At 34.0% G+C, this 20613-nt stretch overlaps 1 protein-coding gene across 6 annotated transcripts; it reads right to left on the bottom strand.

Annotated features, from left to right (window-relative positions):
• Positions 1 to 432: 432 nt before the first annotated feature.
• On the bottom strand, positions 433 to 4119 carry LOC102619179 (uncharacterized). Of its 6 annotated transcripts, XR_008055395.1 has the most exons (5): positions 3965 to 4119; positions 3747 to 3796; positions 3104 to 3160; positions 1245 to 1584; positions 433 to 1130 (listed from the first exon to the last, which is right to left on the bottom strand). XR_008055395.1 is itself a non-coding variant. In XM_052442842.1 (2 exons), the coding sequence occupies exons 1-2, from the start codon at positions 1326 to 1328 to the stop codon at positions 858 to 860; spliced, it is 357 nt and encodes a 118-aa protein (XP_052298802.1). In that variant the 5' UTR covers positions 1329 to 2244; the 3' UTR covers positions 433 to 857. The 6 variants fall into 6 exon arrangements, 1 of the variants encoding a protein (XP_052298802.1); XR_008055394.1 differs by lacking the exon at positions 3104 to 3160 and having other exon boundaries at positions 3965 to 4118; XR_008055393.1 differs by lacking the exons at positions 3104 to 3160; positions 3747 to 3796 and having other exon boundaries at positions 1245 to 2555; positions 3965 to 4079.
• Between the last annotated feature and the right edge of the window lie 16494 nt (positions 4120 to 20613).

The following is a 20613-nucleotide window of genomic DNA, read 5'->3' as shown; positions in this document are numbered from 1 at the left end:
AATTATAAACAAACAAAGCCCCAGCTATTTTTTAAACTCCCATAAGCATGTCTGTCAGTTTCCTTTGAAAAATTAATGATGCCGTGCCATGGACTTGTTCAAGAACGAAGCTTAATTGTGTTAAGTTGTAGCAATAGTTGTTGTGTAATAATGGAATTATTAACAGTTATTATCAAGGAAAACAATTTTAAAATAACACATATATTCCATTTCTTCAAAAATTTATGACATGTAAAATTTTGGAACTTTGCAATTTTAGAATTCGACATCTCAATCTGATTTCAGGCAGATTGTAATGAAACAACATATATGAGGCAGATTTCACCGATGAACCTAATTAGATCTAGTTTAAATAATAATAATAATAATAATAATAATAATAAAAGATGAATAAGAAGAAAAAGATATAAAAGAGTCATTTGGATCAACATGTTTGATAACTAACAAAAATAATTAATAACTATTATTTTTGAAACAGCCAAACACATATATTCCATCATCCAAAACAAGATATCTCTTCAAAATATTATCATGTTAAACGTTGAAACAGATTTTATCACATGAAACTACATATCACCACTTAGCAATAGAAGCACATATCCTTTCTTCATCGAACTAGGCATATTAAAAAACACACGCAGCAGTTCAGGCTTTGTTGCCAACATGTTAGTAGCTTTCATTTTCTGCATTCATCCAAGCCATCAATTTTCAGCATCTCATCAAACACCTTAGCTAGTAAATCTGCTACCTCCTTATCTTGTGTAGAAAGAACATTAATCAAACCATCTAATTTGGGTATCATCCCAGCCAGTGACTCAGCTATTACCTTAACACTTGAGTTCATACCACCAGTATCTCTATCTTTGTTTTTTTTTTCTTTTCTTGGACTTATTTGTTGAACTACTATGAGCATTTTCAGCTTGAGAGGGTGCACTCTTGTTTGCTGAAACCTTATTAGTTGAGTCATTTCCCAAATTCACATTCAAATTGTCCTCTTGACGTACCTCCTCTTCATTATCATCGGCATTCCCTGCATTCGCTCTTGTAGCACGATCACGACCATAAATCTCACCCAAAGTGTAATAATGTGGAAATGGTTTGTTGAGCAAATCACTTGCAGCTGGTCTCTTCTGTAATAGAATCAAAATATTTATCCAACATGATAATAATTCTTACACATAATTCAAAAAATCGAAAACAGATAATAATTCTAATATAATCTTAAACAGGACAAATATTAATACCTTGACACAATCTTCAAAAACAGATTTGTCGCAAATAAGCTTCATTGCTCCACTGTCCCAACCAAAGCCACTAAGACATAGCATATCGTGCAGAACACTCCATTTAGTCTTCAAAGTCTTTACTCGAGATCCTATGTGGGGATCTCCTTTCAAACCGCAACCTGGTAACTTTTCCTCCAAAATAGCATCCAATTTTTGCAAATAGCCATTTTTGAATCCACAATCTGTCTTTCACAAGGGAATTTGACTTAATTCCAACAATGAATCAACCAAGGCTGCATCTTCAACTTCGGTCCAAAAATGCTTGTTCAACCCTTTACCTCTTGTAGAAGAACTCATTCTATATCATTAACAAACAATTTCATGTACAAATTTAAATAATCTTAACACAACCAATCATAAACCAATCAAATTAAAAGGAATTAGGCCAAAGTCATGAAATACAATAAAAAGGAAAGACATTACATCTCAGTCGCTATAATGTCAAACAATAATATAAAAAAACAATATAATGTCAAATAACAAGACAAAACAAACAACAATACAAAGAAATCATTTCATGCTTCTCTACTAGCATTCCATGTGTTCCACATCTCTTGTGCCAAATTTTCTCTCCAAGTAGTCCACTCATTTGTGGGCTCAACGTTGTCAATATATTATGATTCATCAGGCTGTTCATCATCAAAGTTCATTTGCATATCATCATAAGGCATTTCCCTTCTTATGAAATTATGTAACATACAACAAACATATATTATGCGTCGTTGTATTTTAATATCATAGAATGAAGGACTCCTTAAAACAACCCATCTCTTTTTTGGTAACCCAAAACATCTTGCGATGACATTGCGAGCACTTGAATGCCTCATATTGAAGAACTCAGCAGGCGTAGTAGGTTGGTGTCCGTCACGATAATCACTCAAATGGTAACGTTCACCTCTAAATGGTGCAAGAAAACCATTTCCATTTGTGTAGCCAGTATCAACTAAGTAATAATGACCTATTAAGACAAATAAACTGCATAATATAAAAATTTAATAAAAAAACAGCATTAATGGAAACGTTGTTTTGAAATATGTGGTTACCATGTGGAACCTTTAAACCATTTCTTCTCGTCAATGCATCTCTTAACACACACATATCATGAGTTGAACCTTCCCATCTAGGTAAAACATAAATAAATTGCATATCTTGGGAACAAAACCCCAAGACAGTAGTTGCAATTTCATTTTTCCTAGTTCTATATTTCGGTTTATCGACTTCCGGAACGTGAACCTTGATATAAGTACCATCCAATGCTCCCAAACAATTCTACAAAATAAAATTAAAAAATTTCACAAGTCTATTAATTTAAAAAATTTAACAACCTTGACATTGTGTTTCAATAATTTAAACGCGCCTTAAACCATTTCTATTTTGGGTCCATTGAATCCTCCATCACTGGTTCGGGTGTTTTCCAAAAATTCTTTTGACATCTGATCATTGCTTTCAGACACTCATGAAACATTTACTAATTGTTCGTCCCGATCGTGTAAAATTAAAACCAATTACCCAATTCTTCATATGGGGTGCTAAAATATACAAGAACATTGCAAGCATCTCCTCGAGAGAAACATTTGTACTACCAACCAAACCCCCCTCCTCCCGAAGCATGTTGCATAATTTTGTAAATGTTTGCCTATCCATCCTTAATTGTGACAAACATTTAACATCGCTATAAAAAATCAAACCATACAAAAAGCTCATTCTACTCCAAAGTCTATTGACCGGTATAGGTCTTCTCACTCTCCGTTCATTAATTAAGGTAAGGTGAGAACACATTGCAGTACACACAACCAATATCATTTGTAACATCATACCCATAGTTTGTACGACTACCAAGACTCTCTTCTTTCTTGCCAACTGACGAGTCATTCCTATATCTCAACATAACATAAAAAACTAATTACTATATAAAGTTTGAAACCAACAATAGCTCTCATAAAAAAAAAAATAAATATATAGTTCAAAATAGAAAGCTTTAGAAAGCAAAATACATAATATCTGCAGTAAAATCATATTTCTAGAATCATAAAACAGAAAGCAAATTCCAGGGTAATAATAATAAAATCAATTATATATGTAAGAAATTCATGAAAATTTACAGAGCTACTGTGGACAGGTGTGGCATTACTCATAAAAATCCATAAAAATCAACACAAGTGAGGAGCATTTCCGATAAGTGACTTTTAACCAAAACCAGAAAACTGTTCAGCAACAACCAAAACAGAGATCCACAACTTTGAAAATTCACAAAATATTTATTAGGACTCCAAAATTCATTTCTCTTGTTTTAATGACAGAAGACTTACAGTTTAGTATTCCAATCCTCACTAATAAATCATGTCCACTAATATTTATTAACACCCATACCAAAAAAATAAATAATAATAATAAAGAAAAGTACAATAAAAATGCAAAGCCATAATGCAAATTACAGAGAGAGAGAGAGAGAGAGAGTACCGTAGAAGCTAAAGAGCAAATCTTTGCAGAGAAAGTTGACCAATGAAGGACTGTCGAAATGACGATTAGTGGTGTTGCATGCAAAATAATCAAACAAATTAAATTAAATTAAACTAAATTAATCACACAAATGAAACTGAGAAGCAAAACAACATGAAACACAGAGAACTTGAAGCACAAAGAGAGTCGAAACAAAAATTAAGTAAAATAAAACAAACCTTTCAATTGGTTGAGACGGAAGTGGGTCAAGAGCAGGTCGACGGCGTGGAGGCGACGAGGGCAGGCGTCGCTAGAGACGGGAGCAGAACGATGACAAACAACTTGTTTTGTGAAGTTCGTTGATGGTTAGGTTTCAAGGGCTTTGCAATTTGATAATAGAAATCGTGTAAGTGGCTTCATTTTAAATGAGGGTAATTCAGTAAATATAAAATATATGAGAGGGATATAATGGTCAGTTCAGGGAATGGAAATCCTCATTCCCAACCCCCCCATGGGAATGGGATTCCCATTATTTATTCCCAAATTGTGTGGGACTCACACAATTTATTCCCATTCCCAAATTTAATTTTGTCAAGTAAACATAGTTTTGATTCCCATTCCTTGTTCCAAAAATTAAACACACCATTAGTTTATTCTTTTCGATTCCATGCAAATTAAATGGATTTGAAAAAAAAATTGATTCGGTACATAAATGTGATTGGATTCGTTAATTAAATAAATTAAATTCGAGTTTTAAGATATTAATTTGTTTATTCATTTAAGATTCGTTAAGTAAATATAATACAATCCATTCATTTATTATTCATTTAATTAAATCATTTATTTATCTTTAAAAATTTATGAAAATATTATAAAATTTGAAGGTTAATATAATAATTATAAATAATAATAAGTTTGTATTCTGTAAGATGATAAATTTGTAATCTTAATATTTTATTTTGCTTAAATTTTTATTAATTATATTTTGACAAGCGAATTCATATTTAGTTTGATTCCTATAGATTTGTTATAAGATAAATGAATAGTAAATGGATCCAGATTTGATTTGATTTGTTTAATCAATTCTGCTAAATGAATTAAACAAATCAAACTGAATATTTGTTTTATAAACGAAACAAATCTGAATCCTAAGATTTCAATTTGTTTAACAAATAAATTAAATGTGAATAAGTAGAGTTTTAACCCAATTTGTTTATGATTTGATTCGAATTCAATTTGTCTATTCGTTTCGCCACCCATTGGGCATCATTGTACACTTCCGAATGGGCTACGTCATGGCCCAAAAATTTCATTAGCATGTCAAAATTAATTTCAAAATTTTGGATAAAATTCAAAAATCCTTTGATGTATTTTTTTAGTAATTTTAATATCTAAAAATGCATGGAGATCATTTGAGCATGCGTCTAATATGATTTTGTATTCCTACATTTTAAAAACAAAATAATACTATAAATTGGTAGACAAAATTAAAAATGATGAAAACATCGAATATGTGTTCGGTGTACCTTTTTTCAAAATCAATTATTAAATATATAAGTTATAATTTATCTTTCCATATGGCATAATGAAATTTATATTATGTACCAGTTAAATCTTACCTTATTGATGTTGCACTTCGCCCTCTTTTCTAGGAATAACAAAATGCAAGCTTGGGTCGGGCTTTTTCAAGCCCATGTCTAAGCATAATTTAAAGGAAGTATAAAGGTTGGGTCTAAGCTTTCACTTATTTTTTATTTTTTTAATTCATCTACTTGAAATGAGTTAATAATAAACAAGTTGTTATAATCAACAATAAATTAAAAAATAAATATTTAAAAATAAAATAACAATAAAGAAGATGAAGCAAATAAAAGTTTAGAAATTTAATTTTTTAATATTGATTTCCCTTGGTTAGTGTTAAAAATTGTATGTTCATTAAGGGGTAAAAAAAACTAAAAACGTTATTTTGTGCTTATATTATAATTTATATTTGTAATTATATAACATATTGTGAATTTCTAATTATGTTTCTAAATATTTGATTTTGTGTATTGTTGTGTGTTTATTAGATAAAATAATAATTTCACGCAATTCGAAACTCCAAACAAATGGACAAATGTCAAATTTAGATTCTGGAGGCCTGAGAAGTTAGGTTATTGTCAATGAGGATTCATGACTTTTGTTATGAAGTTATAAGTTTTTATCACGTTAAGTGTGGTAATTATGAAATTATAAATTTTTACTATGTTAAGTGTAGTAATTGTTAATGGTATGAGTTGGGTGTGCTTGATATAATTGGACTTATTTATGTGTGTGGTGTGAATTAATCATGTATATAAATAGAGATGGGGAGGAGGAAACACGCCTCTCTACACCTTTTCTTCACTTCTTTCCCCTCGTAGTGTCACTTAAATTATGTTGTATATATTTAATTTAATTTTTATTTTTTAGATAAACTAAAATAAAAAAATTAAATATTTTCTCTGTGGATCAATCTTGGACTCATCGAGTTATATTATAACTAGACATTCTTATACTTAGAGGTAAATTAAACATTTTTGAGTCATGTCATCTATAATTCAAGCACTCTCTTAATTAATTAATGCTTAAAAGAGAGATTAGTATCATAATTTTAATTTTTTTAATCATTATTGATTTATGAATTAGGCATTTAAGTTTTTTTTATTGTTTTTCTATTTTTTAAAATTTAATTTATTATTCTAATTTATAATTTTTTTTTAAATAGAGGGCCTCCTCTAGAGCCAAAGGGCACTGGCCTAGGCTAGGCCGTCCAGACTTTTTTCTCACCCTACTATCTTCTTTTAAATTTTTTTGTGTTAGGAGAATTATTAGGTGTTATGAAAAAAGCATGAGGTAATGATATATATTGGTGGTTCTAGTATTAGGAAACTCAAAATAAATTTTGGTTCTATTTTTTTTTTAAATCTTACTATTTAAATTTGAAAAAATAAATATACTTAATTCAATATTGTTAACATAAATATGTTAATAATATTGATTTTGATGATAACAAATTTTAAATGTATTTTGATAAAATTATTAGAGCTATTCTTTAATAAACAAAAGCCTTGATAATTATTCCATTCATTGTTTCATAAAAGATGGACCTTCAAATTCAAAAATGATTCTCTGTAAAATCTGTTTTAAAGTGTGATTCTGGAAATAAACGGTAAACCGTTTTCCATCAAACGGCTAACCGTTTAATGCCAGGGAGCAACATATTTCCTAAACCTCTAACCGTTTATGAAAAATGGAAAACACAAAAGATGTGAAGGTTACTGGAACTTAACGGTGAACCGTTTACTTAAACGGTTAACCGATTAACACCAGAGAGCAACATATTGCCTAAAGCTCTAACCGTTTATGAAAAACGGAAATCACCAAGAATGGAAAGGCTACTGGAACTTAACGGTGAACCTTTTATTTTAAACGGTTAACCGATAACGTCCAGAATTGAAGGTTGTCCTCCTCTGGCACTGATTAACAAAAACTGATAAGGCTAAATTGTTTTGCAGGTTACTGGAGCCAAACAGCTAACCGTTTATTACAAACGGTTAATCGATAATATCCAAAAAAGTTACTTCACGCAAGTCCTTAACCGTTTAGTGTAAACGGATATCTAATGCTCATCTTGCAGGTCTCTGGAAGTTAACAGCGAAAGGGTAACCCCAAACGGCAAACCATTTATTTGAAATCTGGCCCAACGGTAACTTTGACCAACCAAAACGGTTAACCGTTTAGGGTTAACGGCGAACCATTTTTTGTCCGACAGTTTGTAACGGCTAGATTTTCAGCTCCAAATATAAATAAGCTCATTCAAATTCAAAGAAGGTTGATCACAACACGACCATTGAGTAAATATTCGAGAATACAATCTTCATAGAGCTTAAAAACACATTCTCTCTTCATCTATTCACACATTGGGCATTGATTTGTAATCTTAAATATTGTGTGAGAGAAAAATAATTTGTAATCTTTTACTTTGAGTGATTGTAAGTGTTGGGATACACTTGGGTTAAGAGATTGGGAATAATCTCTTGTTGTAAAGGTTTATTGACACCTTGGAAGTCAAGTGTAAGCATTTGAAGCCTTGGAGGCTTGCTTAGTGGAATCCTCAAGCCCAGAAAGCTTGAAGGCATGGACGTAGGCGAGGTTGGCCGAACCACGTAAAAATCTCGGTGTTTGAATTTTTCTTCCCTTATCTTTTTATATTGTGATCATCTTAATTGTTATTGCTTTGAATTTGGATTATAATTGCATTAAGATTTTCTTTAATAAATTGAATAATTTTTTAGAATCCCAATTCACCCCCCCTCTTGGGTTGCATACTTGTATTTCAATTGGTATCAGAGCCTTGTTCTCTTGTTAAGACTTAATCGTCTAGAGTAAAAGATCCATGGCAACCCTAAATGACTCAACCTTTAGAGAAGGGCAATCTACAACTAGACCACCATTTTTCGATGGTAATGACTATACTTATTGGAAAACTAGAATGAGAATCTATTTGCAAGCCTTAGATTATGAAATTTGGGAAGTTGTTTGTGATGGTCCATTCATGCCTACGTTTAAAGATGAAGTAAGAGATGATATTCCTAAACCATCGAGTCAATGGAGTGAGTTAGAAAAGAGAAAGATGTCTCTAAACTCCCAGGCTATAAATGCTTTATTTTGTGCCCTTGATAAGAAAGAATTCCATAGAGTATCTAGTTGTGAAAGTGCACAAGAGATATGGAACAAACTTGAAGTTGTCTATGAAGGGACAAATCAAGTGAAAGAGTCTAAAATCAGTAGATATACTCGTCAATATGAGTTGTTCCAAATGGAACAAAATGAAAATGTATATTCTATGTACACTAGATTCACGGACATAGTGAACACCCTAGGTGCCTTAGGGAAAACCTTCTTAAATTGTGAGAAAGTTAAGAAAATCATTAGGTCACTTCCAAAAGAATGGAGACCTAAAAGAACCGCCATTGAAGAGGCCAAAAATTTAAATACTTTACCTCTTGATAATTTAATTGGTTCTCTCATTTCATATGAAGAGGATTTAGTTGCAGAAAAAGGACATGAGGAGAAGAAGAAAAGCATTGCTCTCAAAGCTTCAAAATATGAGAGTGATGGGGAGAGTGAACCGGATGATGAAGAGCTAGCCATGCTAGCAAGGAGGTTCAGAAAATTCTTCAAGAAAACCGGAGAGCGAAGAAATTTCAGAAACTTCAAGAACTATAGGGAGAAGAAGGAGGCAATCACATGCTATGAATGCAAGAAGCCTGGACATATAAGATCAGAGTGCCCACTTATCAACAAACTCAAGAAGAAAGTAATGGTTGCAACTTGGGATGATAGTGAGGAAGAATCAAGTGATGAAGAAGCATCGCAAGAAGTATCAAACCTAGCACTCATGGCAATAGGAGGGGATAATGATCTCAATGAGGTAAGTGATCCAACCTATGATGAATTGTATGATGCTTTTAAAGATTTGCATAATGAGTTGATGAAGATTGGTAAAAAGAATGTATGTCTTAAAAAGGAAATGACAAAGCTTAAAAATGAAAACGAATCTCTAAATGCAAGAATTGTATGCCTAGATGCAGGGAACAAAACACTGCATGATGAAATTGCATTATCAAATGAGAAATCTAGCATCTTACATGAGCATTTAGAATCACACATAGATGAGTTGAAAAATGAGAACGAAGTGCTCAAGAAAAAGAGTAATGAATTGAATGAAATTGTTTTGAAATTTACAAATGGGCAAAAGATGTTGGATAAGATGCTTAACTCACAAAAATGTGTTTTTGATAAAGGAGGACTTGGATATAAGCCTAACTTGAAGCAAAAGTATTATAAGAATTATTTTGTTAAAGCTACCTCCACAAATGATCATAAGATTGTATGTCATTATTGTAATCAAAATGGTCACATGAAATATAGATGTCCTATGAAAAGGAATGCATATTATGGTGTCAAATGCATTTGGGTTCCAAAAGGAACCGTTGCTAACTCTCAAGGACCCGAAAAACTTTGTGTACCTAAAACTTGAGACTTTTTCGTGTAGGGCTTGAAGAAGAAGAAAAATAAATGGTACTTGGACAGCGGTTGTTCAAGGCACATGACTGGAAACTATGCAATGGTTCTCAAGCTTCACCAAAATTGAAAATGGTGTAGACGTATCTTTTGGAGACAACTCAAAAGGAAAAATTCTTGGAATTGGAAATGTTGGTAAAGTCTCTTCAACTCTAATTGAGAATGTATGTTTGGTTGAAAACTTGAAACACAACTTAATTAGCATTAGTCAATTATGTGACAAAGGTTATAAAGTTATCTTTGATAAATTTAGTTGTGTTATTGAGAACTCATGTGATGGCAAAACCTTATTTGTTGGAAATAGATGTGGTAATGTTTATATCATTGACATAGAATGTGCATCTACTCTTGATAAATGTTTTTCGGCATTGCATGATGATTGTTGGTTATGGCATAGAAGGTTAGGACACGCAAGTATGGATTTGATTTCAAAAATTTCAAAAGATGATTTAGTTAAAGGTCTTCCGAAAATTGGTTTTCAAAAGGATAAGATTTGTGAAGCTTGTCAATTTGGAAAACAAATTAAAACTTCTTTCAAGAATAAAAACCATATTTCTACTTCAAAATCACTTGAACTTCTTCACATAGATCTTTTTGGGCCATCTAGATATGCAAGTCTAAATGGCAAATATTATGCATTTGTGATAGTGGATGTGTTAACATAAATATATTAATAATATTGATTTTGATGATAACAAATTTTAAATGTATTTTGATAAAATTATTGGAGCTATTCTTTAATAAACAAAAGCTTTGATAATTATTCCATTAATTGTTTCATAAAAGATGGACCTTCAAATTCAAAAATGATTCTCTGTAAAAATCTGTTTTAAAGTGTGATTCTGGAAATAAACGGTAAACCGTTTTCCATCAAACGACTAACCGTTTAATGCCAGGGAGCAACATATTTCCTAAACCTCTAACCGTTTATGAAAAACGGAAAACACAAAAGATGGGAAGGTTACTGGAACTTAACGGTGAACTGTTTATTTTTAACGGTTAACCGATTAACACCAGAGAACGACATATTGTCTAAAGCTCTAACCGTTTATGAAAATCGAAAATCACCAAGAGTGGAAAGGCTACTGGAACTTAACGGTGGACCGTTTATTTTAAACGGTTAACCGATAACGTCCAGAATTGAAGGTTGTCCTCCTCTGGCACTGATTAACGAAAACTGATAAGGCTAAATTGTTTTGCAGGTTACTGGAGACAAACGGCGAACCGTTTATTTCAAACGGTTAATCGATAATATCCAGAAACGTTACTTCACGCCAGTCCTTAACCGTTTAGCGTAAACGGATACCAAATGCTTATCTTGCAGGTCTCTGGAAGGTAACGGCTAAAGGTTAATTATAAACGGCAAACAGTTTATTAGAAATCTGGCCCAACGGTAACTTTGACCAACCGAAACGGTTAACCGTTTAGGGTTAATGGCGAACCGTTTTCTGTTCAACAGTTTGTAACGGCTAGATTTTCAGCTCCAGATATAAATAAGCTCATTCAAATTCAAAGAAGAGTGATCACAACACGACCATTTGAGCTAATATTCAAGAATACAATCTTCATAGAGCTTAGAACACATTCTTGCTTCATCTATTCACATATTAAGCATCATTGTGTAATCTTATATATTGTGAGAGGCAAAACAGTTTGAAATCTTTTACTTTGAGTGATTGTAAGTGTTGGGATACACTTGGGTTAAGAGATTGGGGATAATCTCTTGTTGTAAAGGTCCATTGACACCTTGGAAGTCAAGTGTAAGCATTTGAAGCCTTGGAGGCTTGCTTAGTCGAATCCTCAAGCCCGGAAAGCTTGGAGGCGTGGACGTAGGCGAGGTTGGCCAAACCACGTAAAAATCTTGGTGTTTGAATCCCTCTTCCCTTATCTTTTTATATTGTGATCAACTTAATTGTTATTGCTTTGAATTTGATTTATAATTGCATTAAGACTTTCTTTAATAAATTGAATAATTTTTTAGAATCCCAATTCACCCCCCCTCTTGGGTTGCATACTTGTATTTCAATTGGTATCAGAGCCTTGTTCTCTTGTTAAGACTTAATCGTCTAGCGTAAAAGATCCATGGCAACCCTAAATGACTCAACCTTTAGAGAAGGGCAATCCACAACTAGACCACCATTTTTCGATGGTAATGACTATGCTTATTGGAAAACTAGAATGAGAATCTATTTGCAAGCCTTAGACTATGAAATTTGGGAAGTTGTTTGTGATGGTCCGTTCATGCCTACATTTAAAGATGAAGTAGGAGATGATATTCCTAAACCGTCAAGTCAATGGAGTGAGTTAGAAAAGAGAAAGATGTCTCTAAACTCCAAGGCTATGAATGCTTTGTTTTGTGCCCTTGATAAGAAAGAATTCTATAGAGTATCTAGTTGTGAAAGTGCACAAGAAATATGGAATAAACTTGAAGTTGTCTATGAAGGGACAAATCAAGTTAAAGAGTCTAAAATCAGTAGATACACTCGTCAGTATGAGCTGTTCCAAATGGAACAAAATGAGAATGTGTATTCTATGTATACTAGATTCACGGACATAGTGAACACTCTAGGTGCCTTGGGGAAGACCTTCTCAAATAGTGAGAAAGTTAAGAAAATCATTAGGTCACTTCCAAAAGAATGGAGACCTAAAAGAACTGCCATTGAAGAGGCCAAAGATTTAAATACTTTACCTCTTGATAATTTAATTGGTTCTCTCATTTCATATGAAGAGGATTTAGCTGCAGAAAAAGAACATGAAGAGAAGAAGAAAAGTATTGCTCTCAAAGCTTCAAAACATGAGAGTGATGGGGAGAGTGAACCGGATGATAAAGAGCTAGCCATGCTAGCAAGGAGGTTCAGAAAATTCTTCAAGAAAACCGGAGAGCGAAACATATTCAGAAATTTCAAGAACCATAGGAAGAAGAAGGAGGCAATCACATGCTATGAATGGAAGAAGCCTGGACATATAAGATCAGAGTGCCCACTTATCAACAAACTCAAGAAGAAAGTAATGGTTGCAACTTGGGATGATAGTGAGGAAGAATCAAGTGATGAAGAAGCATCGCAAGAAGTATCAAACCTAGCACTCATGGCAATAGGAGGGGATAATGATCTCAATGAGGTAAGTGATCCAACCTATGATGAATTGTATGATGCTTTTAAAGATTTGCATAATGAGTTGATGAAGATTGGTAAAAAGAATGTATGTCTTAAAAAGGAAATGACAAAGCTTAAAAATGAAAACGAATCTCTAAATGCAAGAATTGTATGCCTAGATGCAGGGAACAAAACACTGCATGATGAAATTGCATTATCAAATGAGAAATCTAGCATCTTACATGAGCATTTAGAATCACACATAGATGAGTTGAAAAATGAGAACGAAGTGCTCAAGAAAAAGAGTAATGAATTGAATGAAATTGTTTTGAAATTTACAAATGGGCAAAAGATGTTGGATAATATGCTTAACTCACAAAAATGTGTTTTTGATAAAGGAGGACTTGGATATAAGCCTAACTTAAAGCAAAAGTATTATAAGAATTATTTTGTTAAAGCTACCTCCACAAATGATCATAAGATTGTATGTCATTATTGTAATCAAAATGGTCACATGAAATATAGATGTCCCGTGAAAAGGAATGCATATTATGGTGTCAAATGCATTTGGGTTCCAAAAGGAACCGTTGCTAACTCTCAAGGACCCAAAAAGCTTTGGGTACCTAAAACTTGAGATTTTTTCTTGTAGGGCTTGAAGAAGAAGAAAAATAAATGGTACTTGGACATCGGTTGTTCAAGGCACATGACTAGAAACTATGCATGGTTCTCAAGCTTCACTAAAATTGAAAATGGTGGAGACGTATCTTTTGGAGACAACTCAAAAGGAAAAATTCTTGGAATTGGAAATGTTGGTAAAGTCTCTTCAACTCTAATTGAGAACGTATGTTTGGTTGAGAACTTGAAACACAACTTAATTAGCATTAGTCAATTATGTGACAAAGGTTATAAAGTTATCTTTGATAAATTTAGTTGTGTTATTGAGAACTCATGTGATGGCAAAACCTTATTTGTTGGAAATAGATGTGGTAATGTTTATATCATTGACATAGAATGTGCATCTACTCTTGATAAATGTTTTTCGGCATTGCATGATGATTGTTGGTTATGGCATAGAAGGTTAGGACATGCATGGATTTGATTTCAAAAATTTCAAAAGATGATTTAGTTAAAGGTCTTCCGAAAATTGGTTTTCAAAAGGATAAGATTTGTGAAGCTTGTCAATTTGGAAAATAAATTAAAACTTCTTTCAAGAACAAAAACCATATTTCTACTTCAAAACCACTTGAACTTCTTCACACAGATCTTTTTGGACCATCTAGATTTGCAAGTCTAAATGACAAATATTATGCATTTGTGATAGTAGATGATTATTCTAGATATACATGGGTATTATTCTAGCCAATAAGGATGATGCTCTTGATGCTTTTAAAGTGCTTTGTAAGAAATTACAAAATGAAAAAGGGCATGGTATTGTATGCATTAGGAGTGATCATGGAGGAGAATTTGAAAATCATGCATTTGAGAGTTTTTGCAATAATCTAGGCATTGAGCATCAATTTTCATCACCTAGAACCCCACAACAAAATGGAGTTGTTGAGAGAAAGAATAGGTCTATTCAAGAAATGGCTAGGACCATGTTAAATGAAAATGCATTACCAAAATATTTTTGGGCCGAAGCCGTCAACACCGTTTGTTATGTTTTAAATCGGGTGTTGATTAGACCTAATCTTAATAAAACTCCATATGAGCTTTGGAAAGATAGAAAACCCAACATTGGCTATTTTAAAGTTTTTGGATGCAAATTTTTGTTTTGAACACAAAAGACAATCTTGGTAAATTTGATCCAAAATCTGATGTTAGTATTTTTCTTGGTTATTCAAATTCAAGCAAAGCTTATAGAGTCTATAACAAAAGAACTTTAGTTGTGGAAGAATCTATGCATGTCACATTTGATGAGTCTAACCCCTCCTCTACGGAGAAAGTCGTTGTTGATGATAATGCAGAAGAAGAACAAGAAGAAGAAGAAGCATCAAATGACATTCAAGAAGACGCACCACATATAATTCAAGAGGAACATCATGAAGAACCAAATGTAGAGCAAAATGAAGGTACTTCTCAAACACTCCCCAAGGAGTGGAGGTATGTCTCTTCTCACCCTAAATATGTAATTTTAGGAGATCCCTCACGAGGTATTACAACTAGATCATCACTTAGAAATACTTGTGAGCATAATGCATTCATCTCTCAAATTGAACCAAAATCCTTTGAGGATGCAGAAAATGATGAATCTTGGATGATGGTAATGCAAGAGGAGTTAAATCAATTTGAAAGAAACAATGTGTGGGAATTAGTTCCTAAACCAGAACATCAATCTATAATAGGTACTAAATGGGTGTTTAGAAATAAGATGGATGAATCCGGTGTGGTTGTAAGAAATAAAGTTAAATTAGTGGCTCAAGGTTATAACTAAGAAGAAGGAATTGATTTTGATGAAACCTTTGCACTTGTAGCAAGGTTAGAATCCATTAGGATGTTGTTAGCATATGCATGTCATAAGGATTTTATTTTATATCAAATGGATGTCAAGAGTGCTTTCTTAAATGAATATATTTTGGAGGAAGTTTATGTGAAACAACCTCCTGGTTTTGAAAATGAAAAATTTCCAAATCATGTGTATAAGTTGCTCAAAGCCTTGTATGGATTAAAACAAGCACCTAGAGCATGGTATGATAGACTTAAAATTTTTTGCTAGAAAATGACTTTTCTATGGGTAAAGCGGATACTACTTTATTTGTTAAGCATAAGAACCAAGACATACTTATTGTTCAAATTTATGTTGATGATATTATTTTTGGTTCTACTATTGAGTTATTGTGTAGAGAATTTTCATCGTGTATGAGCAAAGAATTTGAGATGAGTATGATGGGAGAGTTGAAATACTTCCTTGGACTTCAAATCAAACAAAACGAGGAAGGAATTTTCATAAATCAAGCCAAGTACGTAAAGGATCTACTCAAACGATTCGGCATTGATGATTCAAAGACCAAGAATACACCAATGAGCACAACAACCAAGCTGGACAAAGATGAAAAAGGTAAAGAAGTGGATATCAAAATGTATCGAGGTATGATCGGATCCCTACTTTATTTGATTGCAAGTAAACCCGATATCATGTTTAGTGTATGTTTGTGTGCAAGATTTCAGTCATGTCCCAAGGAATCTCATTTGCTCGCTGTTAAAAGAATTTTCCGTTATTTAAGTGGAACCATAGATATTGGACTTTGGTATCCTAGGGGAACTCATATAGATTTAACATGTTTTTCGGATGCGGATTTTGCTGGTTATAAAGTGGATAGGAAGAGCACTAGTGGAACTTGCTATATTCTAGGACACTCTCTTGTTTCATGGTTTAGCAAGAAACAAAATTCTGTCGCACTTTCAACTACCGAGGCTAAATATATAGCTGCCGGAAGTTGTTGTGCACAAGCACTTTGGATGAAACAAACACTTAGAGATTACGGCATTAATCTTGAACAAATTTCTATTAAGTGTGATAATACTAGTGCTATAAACCTTTCAAAGAATCCCATTCAACACTCTCGAACCAAGCATATAGAAATAAGACATCATTTCTTGAGAGATCATGTTCAAAAGGGAGATATTGCATTAGAGTTTATTTCCACGGAAAAACAACTTGCCGATATTTTCACAAAATCGCTTTGCGAAGAACAATTTTCAAAAATTCGGCATGAACTTAGGATGATGAAATTTTTGCATTAACGTCTCTATTCATGCTATTGAGTGTACTGAATTGATTGACTACTATTTATGAAATGCTTGAGCTTGATAGACAAATGATGAAATTTGCATTGATAACTCTTGATTATATGAATTATTTGGTTGAAAACATGTTCATGAATCATGTATTAAAATGGCTCATAAAATATTTTTAGATCAATAAAATGATCTTGGAATATATTATTTGCTGGCAAAAAATTAAATCAAATGTGCGCAATTACAGATAAAATAAACGGTTAACCGTTTCCTATAAACGGATCACCGTTTAATTCCAGAAACGAGATTCTGTGTCTGTCCATTTACTTTTTCACCGTTTGCCACTATCGGTGAATCGTTTTTCAACAGAGAGTCCTCTAACAGTTACTCCTTAGCCGTTATTCACTTAGGCTTTCACCGTTTCCCTTTCTTTAGCCTCTGATGGTTACCCTTTAACCGTTTAAACAAACGGTTAACCGTTTTCGCGAAGTATAAATACTATTCAAAGGTTTTCTTTTCCTTCTGCAGTTACCCTTTCACCGTTTCCACCATTGTTACGCAGCTGAAGGTTTCTCTGTCCTCAAACCCTTATTTTTCTTGCTTTCCTTGCCAAATCAAACCTTCAAAATCATTTCTTATCACCTTTAGAAAAATTCTACCGATTCAAAACTTCAAATCGAGCCCAAAATTCAAAAATCCCAAATCTAAACCTTAACTGTCGCGGGTCGGGTTTCTTCGTTCTTAATCCGATTTCCACCTTTCTTCAATCAAATTGAACATCCTACTCACATCCTCTACTCTTTCTTAAACCTTTTATCGATTTACTTTCGTCCCATCACATCTTTCTTGCATTTTCAACTCTTCATTACGTGTTTCCATGGCTGAACCCTCTCGGAGAAATCCCAGGCGTAAATCTGTGCCTCCAAGGAATCCCATACCACCTTGGGAGGTCTCTGAATTTTCAAGGATTCACTTCCCTACACCTTCTTTGGCCAAGCGGTTCGAAGATCGCTTCGATGGTCGAAAGGTACTTGACCATTTTTTTGTTGATATTGATGATTTCCGCAATTTAGTTGTTTGTGGTAGAAGCATTAGGGATATGCTTCAGCCTTGGGAGGCTGCCATTGACCTTGATGACCGGGTCTATCCAAATTTAGTGCGAGTCTTTTACTCCAACATGGAAATCTCCGATACTCGCCCAAATAGGATAGTCACTCAAGTCGGTCGTGTATCCATAGAATTTGATGTTGTGGACTTAGCTGACTTTCTAGGTATCTCTTGTGAGGGGCTTGACATTTACACCCTAGGAAAGCCCTCTCCTTTGATAGTTTTTCTCATACTCATGGCGTCCGTAATATATGTCGTCGTCGAGACTTATTGGATGAGATTTGTTTGCTTCCGTTTCGGTCTCAACTTTTACCTCTCCAAGTTCGTATTCTTCACACTATTTTACAGCACATAGTGACTCATAGGAAGGGTCACTCGGATGAGGTTACGAGGTTGGACGTTGCCCTATTAGATAGCCTTCTTACAGACTGTCCCATTAACCTCGGGTATATTATTGTGCGACATATGTTGAGTACTCCAGCGGTCAACCACCGCTTGCTTCCTTATGGAAATATCATCACTAAAATACTGCGACGCTTTGAGTTGCCACTTCTTGATACTGGACATATGGAGACTCGACGGATTGGTCCCGAGGCCATGACTAGTATCGGATTCTCTAGAAAGAATGGTCAGTGGATAAAGACAAGCAACTCCAAAAATCGGGATACCTTGATTGCTGCAGAGGACGATTGGATGCTCAATGATATCTATCCTCCCGATCAGCTTCCTGACTTTAGATTAGGAGCTCATCCTCCTCCTCCGCGTCGTCGCTTTGTCCCTCGGCCTCCAGCTGACTCAGACTCTGAGGAGCGTGCGATGGATGCTGACATTCCCTCTTCTTCCGAGCCGCTTTCTCCTCCTGAGCCTTCTGCTGTTCCCGAGCAGCCATCTGCCTCTATGCCGCCTCCAGCTCCAGTTCAGCCCCCTGCTTCAGAAGCAGTGTAGCAGCTGATCACTGATGTTCAGCGGATTTCGGAGCGCCAGCAGCTGATTCTTGATCGGTTGGACACTATTTCCCGTGACCACCAGTAGCTGCGTTATGACTTTCAGACCTTCCAGCGGTAGAGCCTTGATCAGCAGCTTGAGCTTATCGCTGGACAACGCACTATTCTCCGCTATTTCGCTATGATCCGGGGAGCACATCTTCTCCACCTCTATAGTTTCTGAGTTCTGTTTTCGCACATACATTTTCCATTTTGGTTGTTAGCATTTTCATACTTCTTATATGGATTTTGATGCATATGTTTATGATGTTCTTGATGATTAGATGATTGATGATTGCCGATTGCTGATTGTTGGCCATTGCAATATTGGTTTATGTGTGGATATTGAAGTATTGCTTTATTTGTGGATATTGGAGTGTTGGTTTGTTTTGTTCATGGAGTTGTTGGCTTGTTGAAAGAAGAAGTTGATGTTAATTTTTTGGAAGTGTTTTATCTCATTTTGTATTAGTGGTTTTGATCATTTTTAAGGGGAAACTCTGCTAAAATTTTCGCTCGCCAAAACCGGGCAACTTCTTTAACGAATTTGCGTTTTTCTTATTCTTTCTTTTCTTTTTGATGATGAAGGGGGAGAATAATTATGGTTTTAAGATGGATTTAAAACAATGCTTATATATATATATATATGCTTGAGCAAAAATCTTTTTATTGAACATTTCTCAATTTGGCCATAAATTTAGGGGGAGCACATTTTAAGGGGGAGCTAAACATTGATTGGAATTTGTCATCATAAAAAATAGGGAGATTGTTAACATAAATATGTTAATAATATTGATTTTGATGGTAACAAATTTTAAATGTATTTTGAAAAAATTATTGGAGCTATTCTTTAATAAACAAAAGCTTTGATAATTATTCCATTCATTGTTTCATAAAAGATGGACCTTCAAATTCAAAAATGATTCTCTGTAAAAATCTGTTTTAAAGTGTGATTCTGGAAATAAACGGTAAACCGTTTTCCATCAAACAGCTAACCGTTTAATGCCAGAGAGCAACATATTTCCTAAACCTCTAACCGTTTATAAAAAACGGAAAACACAAAAGATGGGAAGATTATTGGAACTTAACGGTGAACCGTTTATTTTTAATGGTTAACCGATTAACACCAGAGAACGACATATTGTCTAAAGCTCTAACCGTTTATGAAAAACGGAAATCACCAAGAGTATAAAGGCTACTGGAACTTAACGGTGAACCGTTTATTTTAAACGGTTAACCGATAACGTCCAGAATTGAAGATTGTCCTCCTCTAGCACTGATTAACGAAAACTGATAAGGCTAAATTGTTTTGCAGGTTACTGGAGACAAACGGCGAACCGTTTATTTCAAACGGTTAACCGATAATATCCAGAAACGTTACTTCACGCCAGTCCTTAACCGTTGAGCGTAAACGGATAACAAATGCTCATCTTGCATGTCTTTGGAAGTTAATGGCTAAAGGTTAATCATAAACGGCAAACCGTTTATTAGACCTTAGAACACATTCTTGCTTCATCTATTCATATATTAAGCATCATTGTGTAATCTTATATATTGTGAGAGGCAAAACAGTTTGAAATCTTTTACTTTGAGTGATTGTAAGTGTTGGGATACACTTGGGTTAAGAGATTGGGGATAATCTCTTGTTGTAAAGGTCCATTGACACCTTGGAAGTCAAGTGTAAGCATTTGAAGCCTTGGAGGCTTGCTTAGTGGAATCTTCAAGCCCGGAAAGCTTGGAGGCGTGGACGTAGGCGAGGTTGGCCGAACCACGTAAAAATCTCGATGTTTGAATCCCTCTTCCCTTATCTTTTTATATTGTGATCAACTTAATTGTTATTGCTTTGAATTTGATTTAAAATTG

Source organism: Citrus sinensis, chromosome 5 (genome assembly GCF_022201045.2).
Source record: "Citrus sinensis cultivar Valencia sweet orange chromosome 5, DVS_A1.0, whole genome shotgun sequence".
Lineage (NCBI taxonomy): Eukaryota > Viridiplantae > Streptophyta > Magnoliopsida > Sapindales > Rutaceae > Citrus > Citrus sinensis.
Note: the sequence above shows the minus strand (reverse complement) of the source record. Positions and strands in the feature narration are given on the sequence as shown.

Coding starts and splice junctions, on each gene's coding strand:
- LOC102619179 (XM_052442842.1), bottom strand. CDS start 1,328: ATGCTATGTCTTAGTGGCTTTGGTTGGGACAGTGGAGCAATGAAGCTT. Junction 1,131..1,244: donor TTTTTGAAGATTGTGTCAAG/GTATTAATATTT, acceptor ATTCTATTACAG/AAGAGACCAGCTGCAAGTGA.